The sequence below is a fragment of the Corvus cornix genome, chromosome 3 (genome assembly GCF_000738735.6).
Source record: "Corvus cornix cornix isolate S_Up_H32 chromosome 3, ASM73873v5, whole genome shotgun sequence".
Taxonomy (NCBI): Eukaryota; Metazoa; Chordata; class Aves; order Passeriformes; family Corvidae; genus Corvus; species Corvus cornix.
Window position 1 is genome coordinate 114,423,276 of NC_047056.1, and position 14,017 is coordinate 114,437,292.

General features: G+C 48.7%; 1 protein-coding gene across 2 annotated transcripts in view; it reads left to right on the forward strand.

Annotated features, from left to right (window-relative positions):
* Nucleotides 1–14,017, forward strand: part of NRBP1 (nuclear receptor binding protein 1) — a 34,017-nt gene that overhangs the window by 17,118 nt on the left and 2,882 nt on the right. The window contains exons 8-13 of one of the 2 annotated variants that reach the window (XM_039569761.1): nucleotides 1,690–1,713; nucleotides 10,734–10,817; nucleotides 11,074–11,132; nucleotides 12,240–12,338; nucleotides 12,412–12,544; nucleotides 12,844–12,946. In XM_039569761.1, coding sequence (XP_039425695.1) covers nucleotides 1,690–1,713; nucleotides 10,734–10,817; nucleotides 11,074–11,132; nucleotides 12,240–12,338; nucleotides 12,412–12,544; nucleotides 12,844–12,946 — 502 coding nt within the window. The remainder of the gene's footprint in view (nucleotides 1–1,689; nucleotides 1,714–10,733; nucleotides 10,818–11,073; nucleotides 11,133–12,239; nucleotides 12,339–12,411; nucleotides 12,545–12,843; nucleotides 12,947–14,017) is intronic. The other variant, XM_039569762.1, reaches the window with a different exon arrangement.

Consider the following 14,017-nt stretch of genomic DNA (forward strand, 5'->3'; position numbering starts at 1 on the left):
TTTATGGGGAACAAGGATTCAGTGCACTATGTTCTGTGCTTTGGTGCTGTTTCTGTCCCCAGTACTGTGCTGGGTGCTGCTCCCAGAGTTCCTCTCCCTGTGGCTTTGGCAAAGAGAATACTTGCTGAATGTGAGGCAAAAACCTGGCTAAGGCAGCTGCTGGTGTGCACTGCAGGACATCCTGCTGTCTGCCCGGGGAGGATGTGCCAGGAGAGCAGTGTCACACTGGAAATGTGTGGTAGTGGTTCCTGTGACACATGTTCAGGTGTGGGAACAGCCTTTTTGCTCCAAGCTGCTTCCTCAGATGCAGGAGCATGTGCACTGGCTGGACTGATCACTGTTTCTCTGTTCAGTATGTAAATCTGTGTGCTGGAGGTCAGCTGTGGAAGAAAAAGGGAGTGGGAAGGAGGAAAGATATTGCATACTGCTTAAATGCAAAAGCTATCCATAATCCATTCATTTGCTAACCTTTTTTTTTTTAGTGCCATAAAGTGCAGTTAATAGATTTAAGGAGAATAAGTTTCAAATGAGTGGGGAGCTTTGGAGAACTTGTCACGAGGATAGGAAAGACATTTACAGCTCTTAAACTTGCCACTGGTGTTCCCAGAGACTGGAATGTTCCACCTGCTTTGTGGAGCTGTGGTCAGATGAAAGCATTCCTTGTGATAAGTCCAAGTTGTGCCCTGTGTACTCTTCACAGAACCCACGTGCCACACAATTGTGCCTCCATGGGTGTCTGTGCTGTTTAACAAGGGGATATGCTGCCAGGTGTGTTCTTGGGACAGGCTACAGATGCTCTGAGTGTGGGGAGAACAGCGTGTACAGACAGGGTGCCTGGTGCTGCTGCCTGCTTGTGTTGGCATTGTTGGGAGCTGTTCGTGGAATTCTCACTGGCAGTATAAGAACCGTTCATGGGTGGAAAGAAGTGATGTGTTTGAACTAAAAGTCCTTTTGGGCAGCTCTTGGAGTGCCTCGGCAGAAGGGAGGCCTCAAGCTGGAGAGTCTCAGTGTCCTCTGGTACCCCTGAGACACAGCGAAGTATCAGCATGTACTGAGTGAGACCTTGATGGAGCACAGAGGAAGCTCCGTGGAGCGCAGTGCAGATTTCCCACTTGTGCCTCCAAGTATTGCTGCTTGTGCATTTCTCCTGTCTGCACTACACCTGACCTTGGACTCAGTCTGTATTTAGTTGTGTCTGCTCAGAGTCTGCCCTCAATTCCAGGCCATGGAGCCAGGACTCTTATGGGTGTTAGCTCTGCTGTGGCATCATGGGGCCAGGTGTGTAAGTGTGGGTTCTTCTGTTGAGATCTGTGGCCAGAAGCTGCTGGGATATAGAGAAAGGGAATTTTCTGATGAGGGGGTGGGGTGGGTGGGGCTAAGGGACTGTAGGACACTCACAGAAGAACAGAATTTCCAGCTTCTTGGTCTCAGAGTCAGCCATAATCTTCTGCTTGGTCAGAGATGCCTTGTCTCCCCTGCCCAGTCTGGTTCTCAGGTAGAAACTCTGACGTTCCTTAGGTAAATTTCTTTTGAAGAGGTGGCTGGAGGCAGGGCCTGGTGCTCAGTCCTGTCCCTGTGTGCCCTGACTCTGACCCAGCTGTCTCTATGGATGTAAGTGCTTTGCTGTTCACCAACTCATTGACTTTATCTCGTTTTACTTCCCGCTCACGGGCTGCTCTGTTACAACAGTCTTTCATAGGATATTTGCTAATGGTGAGCAAACTTCTCCGCTCCTGTGATGTGACTCCACTTATGTCATGTACATGATTTTATCTCTGTGTGTATCTGTATATATATATATATTTATATATATATGTGTGTGTATATCTATATTTGTAACACACAAACATACACACTGATCTATTTACAGTGTTCCCTTGCTATAAGGCTGTGTGTAAAACTGTTTGGCTTAGGTGCATCCTGCTTGGAGAGCTTGTGTTCTGTGCTGGGATGCAAACTGTTCTTTGTGCTCTTGGCCAGAGCCTTACAGAGAGGGAGCACTGCCCTTTGTGAAGTCTCCTGGTTGTTAGTTTTCTCCCTCTCCATGTTCTTAGCGTGTGCTAGTCCACGGGCCCTGTGCATGCTGGCTCCTGCATGTCAACAAGCCATGCCTTGTTCTGAGCTCTTCCCAGCTGAACTTCCCACGTCCATTAGGCTCTTCCCTGCTGCTGCTCTGCTGCCCTTGGCTGGGACCCAGCCCTGGACTAGCCCCCACTGTGTGCTTGGCTATCCAATTGCTTGCTTGTAGTTTGAACTCCTTAGATGTGTTGGTTTTAAGATGAATGTTTCAGTGAATGTGTCTGGCTCCTGATGGCCAGAGCCGTCCTGCCCCAAATGAGTCCCTGGGTTGAAGTAAGCTTGGCTATTGATGCTTCCCCAGACAAATCTCTGGTTTTGGGGAGATCTGTGCATATGAGGAGGGAGTTGGGCTGGTGGGAGCCAGAGAAGGATTTGAGTGCTGCAATTTGTAACTCTATTGCATAGAACACCATGTTATATTTAAAATAATTATTTATTTTATTTTTTGCCATCAGGGTTATTCTCGATGGTTAGAGTTTGTTTCTACTGAGTTGGGAACCTACCAACCGTCAGCTGGAAGTGGTGGAAAGGGGAAGGGCCTGACCAGATGGGCTCTGTGCCTTCCAGGTGTTGGCGGGAGGACCCGCTGTGCCACTCTGCATCCCCAGCTGATCAGAGGCTCCCACAAAGCTGAATCTGAGATCTGGTGTAGCTGAGGGGGATGGTGACGTAGTTAGGGCTTGCATCCTGAGGAGGGCAGGTGTCCCTGGGGATGGCTGCAGGCTGGGCAGGATGGCAGAGCAGCAGCAAGCAGACTGGTCCAGGAAAAAGCCCACAAAATGGGAGCCTGACTGAGCCTGGGCTCAGCCACACTGAGGGCAGCAAGGCTGAGGGCTGGCCAGCCATTTCTCCAGAATGAAGTCACCCCTGTGAACAGAACCAAAGGCCTGTTCTAGAAGGGCAGGAAGTTCTAGAAGGGCAGGAGGGGCCTGAGCCAGCACTCGGCAGGCGTAAGGAGATGCTGTGGTACCTCACCTGCGTTGGAACAGCATCAGATGGCCTTGGAATACTGAGCTTTCCTGGATGGTTAGTTGTGAGCTTGTTCTAACAGTCTGTTGTACCAAGAGGTACTGTTGATACAAGAGCTGGGAATTGTTTAAGCCATAGATCTTGAACAGTGATTTGCATTTGAAAACACTAAATATAGGGTGTAAGGCTCCTGTTTTGCTTGAGCATTGAGCTAAAGAGGCTGTGAGTGACATGCTTTCATAACTAATCTTACTTTAGTCATCACTTCACTCCCTTGGATTTTGTTGCCTGATTTTTGAATGTCATGCTGGTTTCCACATTCTTAACAGACACCTGAGGTGATGTAGAAATAAGAGGTTAGTAGGATATTTTGGATCTGGCTATTTTATTTTTTCAACTATGGCAAGTGTGATTTTAAAGGAAAAACAATGGATAATTGAAGTCATCAGGCAGAAAAATCTGCCATAAAAATGGCATGTTGGCATTGATTTAGGAAGATGTAACATGAATTGAAGTACTTTAGCTTTTCTAACTGTACGGTTTTATGTGTGAGTCAAGCACATTCTCTACCAAGCCAAACATTTTTGGTTCCTTAGAAACTTGGCAAAACTAAGGCAGATATTAGTAAGGTTTGTCTGTGACTACAGGTGCTGCTGGTAATGAGATTGGGCAAAGAAATAGTTTTGAGTGGAACTTTTTGTCTAGAAGGCTTCAGAAAGTCCAAGGTCAGATCCAGGCTACTTTTTTGGGGGGGGGGGGGGGGAGGGGCTGGCTTTTTTTTTAAAAGCTTTGTCTGCCATGGGTCTGTGTTGTCTGTGAGGCTCTTGGTGTAAAAGTCTGTCTCCAAGTGAAGACACTTCTCATTTGGGTTGTTCTTGAGAAACCGTTGAACAAACTGGGTTGAATAGCATGAGGTTGATTTTAATTGTAATGGTACAATGCTGTAGCTGCTGCTGTGATTACTAGAGTGGCAGAAACAGTTCCAGAGAGCTGCCCTGGGTTTTTCTGTAAGCACAGATCTCAAGGTAGGAGTAGCAGCCATGGGTGAGTGGCAGTCCATGGGTTCTGTCCGTGTTGGAAGTTCCAGGTGCCTCCTGCTGACCACATGTTCAGTGTGTGTGTCTGGGGGAGGGTGGTGGGATTTCAAGGTCCAATTTAGTGGTAAGAACTGGTGACCTTGGTGGCAAAGATGTTCCTTCTATGCTGTGATAGTAATAAACTAATTTTTATTTTGCAGAAGATTTAAAAGCTGGCTGCTGCTCCTAGTACTTACTTCCCTAGCTCAGTGTACCCTCTGTGTGGTTCACCTGATTCATGAAAACACCAGAAAACTATGATCATCTAGACTGGTTGTTGTTTTCAGTTAAATAGGATATTTTAAAAGGTTTAAATGTCTCGGTTCAGTGCTCCAGGTTATGAAATATCCATTTTCTGAGGTCATTGTTATTTCTTTGTTGCATCAAAGGCATTGCTGCTTCAGTTCTGTTTGGCTCTGTTTTTTCTCTGCTTTTATGTGACTTTCCCGATGGGTATGGGTATGTGGATTATAGTCATCCAGGTCTTCATTCACCCATTCTGATATTATCATTGCAGTTGCAGGTGTCTTCTCCTTTCAGGGCCCTTTGATTGAAGGCTTCGGGAACCTCAGCAGTTTAGGAAGCTCCTTTGTGCCAGTTCTGGAAAGATCACTTAAACACAAACAAGCAAGGGCAGCCTGTGGTGGCTGGCTCTGCCTGAGCAGGGAGTGAGCTGTCTTCTCAAGAGGTCCCTCCCAACCTGGACAGGTTTCTGGTTTAGGTGTGGAACTGTGTGGGCCAAGCCGTGTTTGCACTCTGACACCTGCTTCCACAGGTGAACTTCGCTGTGGGTTAAATCTCCCAAGGTCCCTTTGGCATTTTGTGGAACAATGATAATCACAGATGTGGAGTTTGAAATTTGGGAAAGTTGTACTTGAAATTCTTGAACTTGTGGACCCTAATTGCATTTTAGAATGTGCATTTATATTGGTTCAATCCCTGTTTCTGCTAAGCAGAGCTGCTCACACACAACAGATCATTTTCACAGTCATGTTTCTGAGGACTTGTTTTCTAGTATATGTCTGTCTTCTGGGAGTAGATGATTCCTCCAGAGTAGCTCAGTCAGTAGCATTTCAGTGAATGTCTGTTCTTGTTTTTTCTGATTGCATGTAACTCTTGCAGTGTGATGTGAAGATGTATATCTTTTTCATATCAATATTGCATTGCAGTTAGATGGTGTAGCCCAAGCAGGGGATTGCACGGTCAGTGAGACCTTCATTCTTCTGGTCTAGAATGTGGAACTTGATTTTGGGTGCAGATTTCAGATCTCTCAACACTTTGTTAGGGATGAAGTTGTTTGTATCATGAACTCTTCCAGATAAAGTGCCAATAAGCTCCTAAGTCCCTGCTTAAAAGCCTTCATGCAGCCAGGATTGACAGGTACTAATCTTACAGCTCTTCTTTATCTGTTCTTGTTTTTCCTGCTCTGCCTACTTCCACTTTCTGCTTCCATGTAATGGGTGTGGTCAAACACGTCAACTTAGAACCCGAAGTGTTCTTTTAAATACAAAAATACCACCTGCTTGCTTCATGAGAAATGTGACACAGTGTGATCATGTCCCTCTGTGGCTCATTGACAGGAGTGTGTGCCCTTGTCCCAAAAGTAGCTGATGATGCCCTGGGCTGCATTAGGCAAAGCCTCGCCAGAGGAGGGAGGGCATGTTCCTGGCCCTCTGCTCAGCGCTCTGGACCCCGGGCATTCTCAGTGTGGTGGTGGCACAAGGACAGGCTGCCCAAGGCAGTGATGGAGTCTCCATCCTTGGAGTTACCCAAAAGCCACCTAGACATGGTCCTGGGCAGCCAGCTCTGGGTGTCCTTGCTGGAACAGGGGGGTTGGACAAGGTGACCTCCACAGGTCTCTTCCCACATCAACCATGCCATGATTTTGATTCTGCATTAGTTACTGTGGAGAGTAGCCTTCTCCAGTTTTTGTGTGACATTAACTCTCTGTTGCCAGTACCACTGATTCTGCTCCAGCAGTGTTTCCTCTGGAGTGAACCATGGGCAGTGTTTTAGAGGAGTTTGGTTTCCTGCTGGGAAGCAATGTCAGTAGATGTGGCAGGAGTGCATATGTGTGTAAGCAGATGGGGAGCTTTACCTAGCACTGGGAACAGTGTGTAGTGAACTTTTCATACACTGAACCTATTTGCCTTTTCAGTTAATGATACTCAACTGTTAAAAATAATAAAATCCTGTTGCTTCTAGTGACTCAGGGTTGCAGACATTTTGCAAATGCTGTTTGCAATCCCTGATAGAGATGTGAGGGCTGTAGGGAGCTTTTATGTGATCAGCATAAATCTGACACTTCTTCCTGTTTGACTCTTTGTTTAATGGCTGTATGCTTTTTGTGCCAAATAGCTTCCTAGTTCCTTATTTTCTAGGCCTTGCCCTCCCTAATAAAAAAGCTTTTGTTATCACTGTGTGCAGAGAAAGCAAACTGTGTAACGTCATGGGTTTGTGCAGTCTTGTACCCTTTTGCAGGAATGAAAAGTGTCTGGGGCATATGAGTGCAGGGGATAATAATGTGGCCTCATGTCTCTCCTGGCCCTGTGGTCACCCCTTTATAGCTGCAGAGGTCATCTTGGGTTCAGTTGATAATTTCTGGGTCCCTGGTGGTACAGCAGTTAATTGTCCCATTGATGGCTTGCACAGCAAGCCTGGGACAATCTTACAGCTCAGTTGTTGATCCTTCTCACTGACACCTGGTTTCCCCCTGCTTTCTGTTGGACAGGGCACTGAGCCCTTTGCTGAGGAACGGAGTCATGTTCTGCTTTGCAGCATGCTGACATGCTTGCAAGAACCTGAGCAGCTCAGTGGCTGCTGCAGGAGGAGAGGCAGAGCCATGGGACAAGGCCATGGGGGGGCTGTGGGACAGGCTATCTTTCCTGCCTGCAAGGAGGAAGTTCTGAATGCAGAATAAAGGCAAGTGTGAGATGGACACTGCACAAGAGGGAAATGTCCTCTGCAGCATCGAGTGTTCCAGAGCAGGGGGCTGTAGGCCCAGGCACCTCTGCTAAACCTGCTGTGGGGACAGCTAGGAAGGAATGCCACCATTGCCCTTAGCTGGCACTGCTAATAACCAGTGGGTGCACAGGTTGTCCACTTATTCTGGCCAGCTCTTTGTATGTTTTTGAGGGTTTGGGAAGTCTGACCAGCTACAGCATGTTACTGTAGGAATGCTGATTATCTCTTTTTATGCTTTTATTGTCAGATTGAGTTCAGCTTGTCAATGACAGGTTGCTTGTCCTACCCTCTGCTGTGCTTCACATCTCTTCCTATGACCTGCCCTGCTCAGACACCGTATTTGGCCGAATCTTTTTCTAAAATTAATCTCTGCTAATTGCACACCAGATTTGTCAATCCCATGGGGCTCTGTCTTGTAATCTGCCCCTTGTAGTCACCTTCTTGTGGCTGAGAAAGACACATCCATTATTGTTGGTGATCTGACTTTCCTTTGTGGTCTTCATCATTTGTCTCACTTAACATAACCATCCTCAGCCTTCATCCATCCAATGATGCACATCGTGGAGCCAGTTTGAGAATATAGGAATAGGTGGCACATAGCAGCTGTGTGTGAGTCGGGTAGGACAACGTGTGTCAGAGTAACTTCTGGTGTGTGTTCTTACCTTGTACAATCAGGAGGTTGGTTTAAAATGTAGGCTCAGGTGAAGCTCTCAAGCCCATCAGTGCTAAGTGACCCATGCACCAAGATGACCTGCAATAATGACCAGACCAAACCCAAAGTTTCTTGTCTTAGCATCTAAAATCCTGTTACAGTTGTAACAGCACTTCTGCCTGCTGTGTTGGGCACACCTGCAGGGAGTTTTTCAGAGCTGACCTCAGAAGCAGGTTGTGCTGTCAGTGATACATAGGGCAGAACTGTGTCTGGCAGGGCTGTCCCTGCTTAGCTCTGAGAAACATAGGAGATTCTGGGGGTCTGATATCATTGATCCTGTGCTGCCTCAGCTCTGCGATAACAGAGTGAGGTGACACCTGTCACTTCAGTCAAGCTGCACATGAGCTGGGATATAAATGGCTGGAACAGGCAGATTCCCTGCCAAGTGTGGCTGATCAAACCCAGCCACAGAGACAATCTCTGCAACAGTGATGGAAAAACACTCCAGTGGGACTCAGCAAGTTACGAAGCACAAGGACCAGAGTACCAGAGGGGACAGGTCCCTGGCTGACCCACAGCAGCAAATTCAGAGCTGCCTGTATGTCAGTTCTCTGTATCTGAGTTGGAGGTTCCCACAGACAGGGCGAGCTTGGTTCTTTCCAGAAATGCTGGTGCTACTGCAGAAGGTCTGTAAGACCTGGATGCAGAGTAGCTCATTATCAAGGCTGGCTGGACCTCATTAAGGACACTGTAGATGGAGGCTGAGCTTCCACTCTACCTGCCTGTCTGGTATGGCAGTGTGTCAGCTGTCACCGCTGAGCTTTCTGTTGATAATCTGTTCTGTGATTGATTACTGCCTCAACCCTGTCCTTAAATGGGCTCAGGAGCCAAGAACAGAGTGCCTGGATAGTGGACTGGACCATCCAACATGTGGTATTAATAGGTTTTAAAGACACACTGGAAAATGAAGCTGATCACAACATTGTGTGGAGGGTGACTTTATCCTTGTCTGGTTCTGCTCCATATTTGGCAGAACCAGGTTGTTGAGTTTTTGGTTCCTGTTTCCTCTTGCAATGCGTTTTACTGATAAGAAAGGCAGAACGAATAGAAGAGTTAAAAAATAAGTTATTTTGTGTCTCCAGATTGTCTAGTTCACCACTGGGAATCCCTCTGACATGCCTGCAGTAGGTGCAGGTTTAACAGGTATGACAAACATCTGTATGATAGTTCCTGTACACTGCATTGGGCACAGAGACATCCAGGATCCCATAAACAACAATATAAATCTGATGTTAGAACAGAAGGGTTTCTGAGGCCTTAAATACTCTCTTTAGAAGGCCTGGTATGAGAACCCAGTGTGCTGGACAAGCCACAGGTGCTTTACTCTGTGTTCCAAGTCTGGCACTGGATGGATGTGTGGTGACAGGGTTGGGGCTAAGGGGTTGGCTCCAGCAGCACAGGAACACATCCTGTCCAGTCCTATGGACTGGACAAACTCCAGTTGTAACTGACTCAGGAATGCAAAATACAAAGGTGCATAAAAGTCCAGAGCTCATCATTTGGGTACTGACGAGGATCAGGCATTTGTTGGCTCCTCAAGGGAGGCTTTGAGCTTCTTGTCATGTGGGGGGTGTTGAGATCCTTTGGGTCAGAGTCCCCAGTAGAGAGAACTGGTGTGATTGTGCATGGCCGTGGCTAGAACTTGTCCAAAGCAGTCAGTGTCACTGGGAAAACAGAACAGGTCCTAGGAGAAGGCAAAGAATGTAGCTTATGCTGCTTGGTGATGTGAAGGTGAGAGGATCTGGTGATGTCTGGGAACAGGTGAGCACTAGGAATGAAGTCATCTTGCTGGACTCTTAGGATCAGAGCTAACACAGGGAACAGGAAGCAGTTACTTGTGAATGGTTGGTTGGTAAAGAAGCCCCTAGCTATTGGAGCAAGCTCTGCTTCCAGTGCTCGGATCGGGTTATATGATTGGGTATGTGTGACACAGCAAGGCTGAGCTGAGTTACCAAGGGAGATCCTTCTTGTCTGACTAGAGCCCAAAGAACATCTTTCCTCTGAGACTGGTAACTAGTCACTCAGCTGGGAATCCTCTTGGGTGTGGAAAAATACAAGTGGTTTGGCACGTCCTGTGTCAGCCCACATTGTGCGAGCACAGACTAGGACTGATTTTGATTGTCCGGGAGGATGACCAGGTGGGACATGGGCCTGAGACTCTGGGACTGGGCGCATTCCAGTGTGACAGTAGAACTTCAAATGGGTGGTGGCTCTGTGCCCCCTGCCCACCTCCGTGTTTCTCCCTGACAGAGACAGCTGCTTAGTTTTGGAGAGTTGTTTTCAGTCTCTGCAGAGGTGGCTGTCCCACAGGCTTATCTTTCACGGGCGTCCATATTTGTGCTCTGCTCACTGTTATTGTGGCTGCAAGTTATTTCCTCCCCATAGCTCCAGGTGGTTTGTGGAGGTGCTGGCTGCTGGGAGGTTCTGCTGTCTGGGTGGGCAGCTCCCCTCCTTCAGCAGCTTGGCTTGATTCTTGTCTGGAGGTACTTTGGCACCAGGATCCTCCTGATACATGGAAGAGACGCCTCGTAGGTCCAGCCTCCCAGAACCCCGAGGTGGTGACCAATTGCAGTGACCTTGGCATCTCTGGCTGTTCCTCAGGCTGCTGTTCTGAACGAGTTGCTTGTGACAAATGCTATAGATCTGATTGAATTTAGGCATTTCAACTGGGAGTTGTTCCCAGCTTGTCTTCCCAGTAGGCAGCAGCTGTGGTCTCCAGGTTTTCCCTTGGAGAGTGATGTTAAGCTGCCGAGGAAACAATGCAGGAATGTATTGGGGCAGGTGACAAGAGATGAGGACTTTGAAGAGTCACCTTAATGCCACCATTCTGCCCCTTTGGGCACCAAGGGCCTGGAGTTGCAGGTGTTCCCTGGGATTTCATCAGGAATGGGCTATGGTTTCCTGTATCCTAAGCATTCCTGGTTTTCTTCTAGTGGCACCAGACACAATTAACAACCATGTGAAGACCTGTCGTGAGGAGCAGAAGAACCTGCACTTCTTTGCCCCGGAATATGGAGGTATGGCGTGGCTGTGGCTGCAAGCCCAGGGTTTTTTTGGCCTTAATGATGCTTCCAAGCTGCTCTGCACCTTGCTCTCAGCTCCAGGCTCCTGACAGATGGCACCTTAACAGTTCTGAGCCATTTGCCTGCTGAAATGCTTCATCTCTGTTCTTTGGTAGCAGAGGAGGCAGAAGCTGCAGGACTGTCCCAGTCTGGTGCAGTGGTGCTGCTGAGTGCAGAGCTGACTGATAACAGTGCTATTTCTGTGTTACAGAAGTTGCCAATGTCACCACTGCTGTGGACATCTACTCCTTTGGGATGTGTGCACTGGAGGTAAGTGTTGAACATGGGCTGTGGGACAGAAATGATGAATCTCAGGAAAGAGATAGCTCTGGAAAGGCTGTGGCCATGGGTGGGTTTGCTCGGTGACAAGTGTGTTTTTTGCTCAGAGCCAAGTGCACTTTGCCTTGGAGGGATCCCTATGGAGGCTCCCCCAAGTGCCTCACTGAGAAGTAAATGGCTCAGTGATTTGCAGTGCTTCCCAAAATTCCTAACAGGTAATGAATTACTTAGCAGGTCTTAGCCAGTCCTGAAGTGGGACCCACTGGCTGGAAGGAATAGTCACTGCTGCAAGCTGTTATGTATGTGCTCAGTGCCTGGGGTGTTTGGAGCAGAGGACAGCTGCAGTCTATCGCTTTTTCTGGGCTATCCTGTGCCCATCTGCTACAGATGTTGATTGCAGTCAATGTGTCTGACATACCTGGTCGTAGCAGCTTCGTGCTTCCTCTGTCCTTGCAGTCAGTAGGTCCAAGTCCAGGTAATGGGAGTTGTTGTTAGGTGTATTTTCTGAGAATTATCAGAAAGAGCCAACACAAGGAGCCCTCAACCTGTGCTGCACGTTCCATAAGTGAACCAGGAAGAGAACTGTGGAAAGATGCAACTTTTAGGAAACAAAACTTAAGCTGAATGCAGAGATGTTCTCTGCAATATTTTCCAGCCTTTTCTAACTCGGAATCAATGTCTGTGTAGTTGGCTGGAGCCCATTCTTGATGAGTTGTGTGCTTGCTCTTGTTCTGTGATGCAGAGCTATTCACAGAACCTGAAGGGACACTGTCAGATCCTGGCAGTGATCCAGTCACCGCTTCATTATGGAATTACCAAACAGAATGACAGGCCAATGGATCATGAGGTTCAGAATGGAGACACTTACTGTCCAGGTTGTTGCTGGCAGAGCTCCCAGGGCTCCCGGGCAGTCTTTTGGGGTACTAGGTGCAAGCTGTTGTAATGAGACGCCATTCTCTCTGTCTCTCCAAATGTGACCTTAAGTACCCTCAAACAGCTTGGCTGTGGTGATCTCATGCTTGGCAGTGGTCTCCTTGAGCCTATCTTCCATGCAGTCTGCCATTCCCAGTGGAGTCTGATGCCCTACTCTGTTTGCAGATGGCAGTGCTGGAGATCCAGGGGAACGGGGAGTCGTCCTATGTGCCGCAGGAGGCCATCAACAGTGCCATCCAGCTGCTGGAGGATCCCCTGCAGCGGGTGAGCCAGGGGGTCAGCGCCCTGAATTGCTCTGGTGGCATTGCTTGTTGTCTCACGCAGGTTTTGTCTTTAGGAGTTCATTCAGAAGTGTCTAGAACAGGACCCTGGCAGGCGCCCCACGGCCCGGGAGCTCCTGTTCCACCAGGCGCTGTTTGAGGTGCCATCGCTGAAGCTGTTGGCTGCTCACTGCATCGTTGGGCACCAGCGTGAGTACAGAGTGCTGGGAGCCACGTCCCCACATCAGTCAGTGCTCTGCAGAGCCTTGCTGAGCTGTCAGTGCTCACCCCACTGAGCTGGCACCCTGGGAACGCCCCTCCCCACCCCCCTGCTTCTCTGCAGGTACCTGGCTGTCAGATGTGGTTGTGATTGCTGTGGGGCCAGGAGGGCCATGGTGCCTGACCTCCTCCGAGAGCATCGGAGAGCATAAGGCCTCTGCACTTTTCATTGCTTTTCTGAGGCTGGAGAGGAACTGCAATTGCTCTAACTTACTCCTTTTTTTTAATAGATATGATTCCTGAAAATGCTTTAGAAGAAATGACCAAAAACCTTGACATGAACGCAGTGTTGGCAGAGATCAATCATGAGGACAGGGAAGGAGTCAAGATGATGTGAGTCCCCGTGGTGTGCTCAGGGGGGCTGCCCAGGGAAGCAGTGCAGGGGCACTGGTGTGAGCACCACAGGCTCTGCCTGAGACTCTGCACATCAGCTTAGTGTTGGTGTTTCACCACTGACGGGGTGTTGCAGTGGGGTCTCCTGCAACATGCATTAGGCAGCGAGGCCCGTGGAAAGAAATAGGGACCCATTCTTGATAGAAGTTTCAGAGATCTTTATTCTCCAGCCACATGGCCGGGGTCCAGCCCAGGAACTCTTAATCATGGGAGCAGCAGGGTCCTCCCCAGGCAGGGGAACACAAAATAACCAGTGGTGAACAGGATTAGGGTACATGTGACCGGGGAGCAGGGAGACCCCGTGCCTGGGCCATGCCTCTACCCCAGGGTCCCCTCTCCCAGGACCCCATGGCAGGGGGGAGGAACCCCAACAACTGGGTGCCAATGGGAGCTGGTGGAGATGGAGGTGAAGGAGCAGTCACTGTCTGGGCACACACACTTCTGGGGAGGGTGATTCCTGGGTGGAAGGAGACCTTGCACCCATGTCCTGAGAGCAGATTATTTGCAGCTGAGATGAATTGTTCCCCAGATGGAGGGGTGAAATGAACACACTGTAGTTGGATCAGTCCCCAGCAAAACATGGCTGAACAGTTTGAGGAGGTGCTCTGACCAGTCACAGACTAGCCAGATGGTGTCCAGAACTTCAAAGAAAGGGCTTCCTCAGCATTTTCCTAATGGAGCTTCTTATTCCACACTATGCACTGGGAAAGGCAGTTGAGGCAGCTGTCAGTGACACACAGCACTACCTACACTGTAGGGGAGGCTCCCTGAGGGAGTGACTGTAGTACGTATGGAGCAAGCAGAATGCCAAAAAGTGATGTACATTTTGGATAACAAAGCCTTGGCTAGTTGAGAGATTAGCTGAAGACTAAGATGTGAATACTGTATTCCCAGAGAAGCCTAGGGTGCTTCCAGGGGAGCCCAGAGTTCTGGGATGCTCAGGCTGCTGAACAAGAGTAACCAAGATGACAAGGAACAACACCTCCATCCATATAAGTAGCTCTCTGAGCC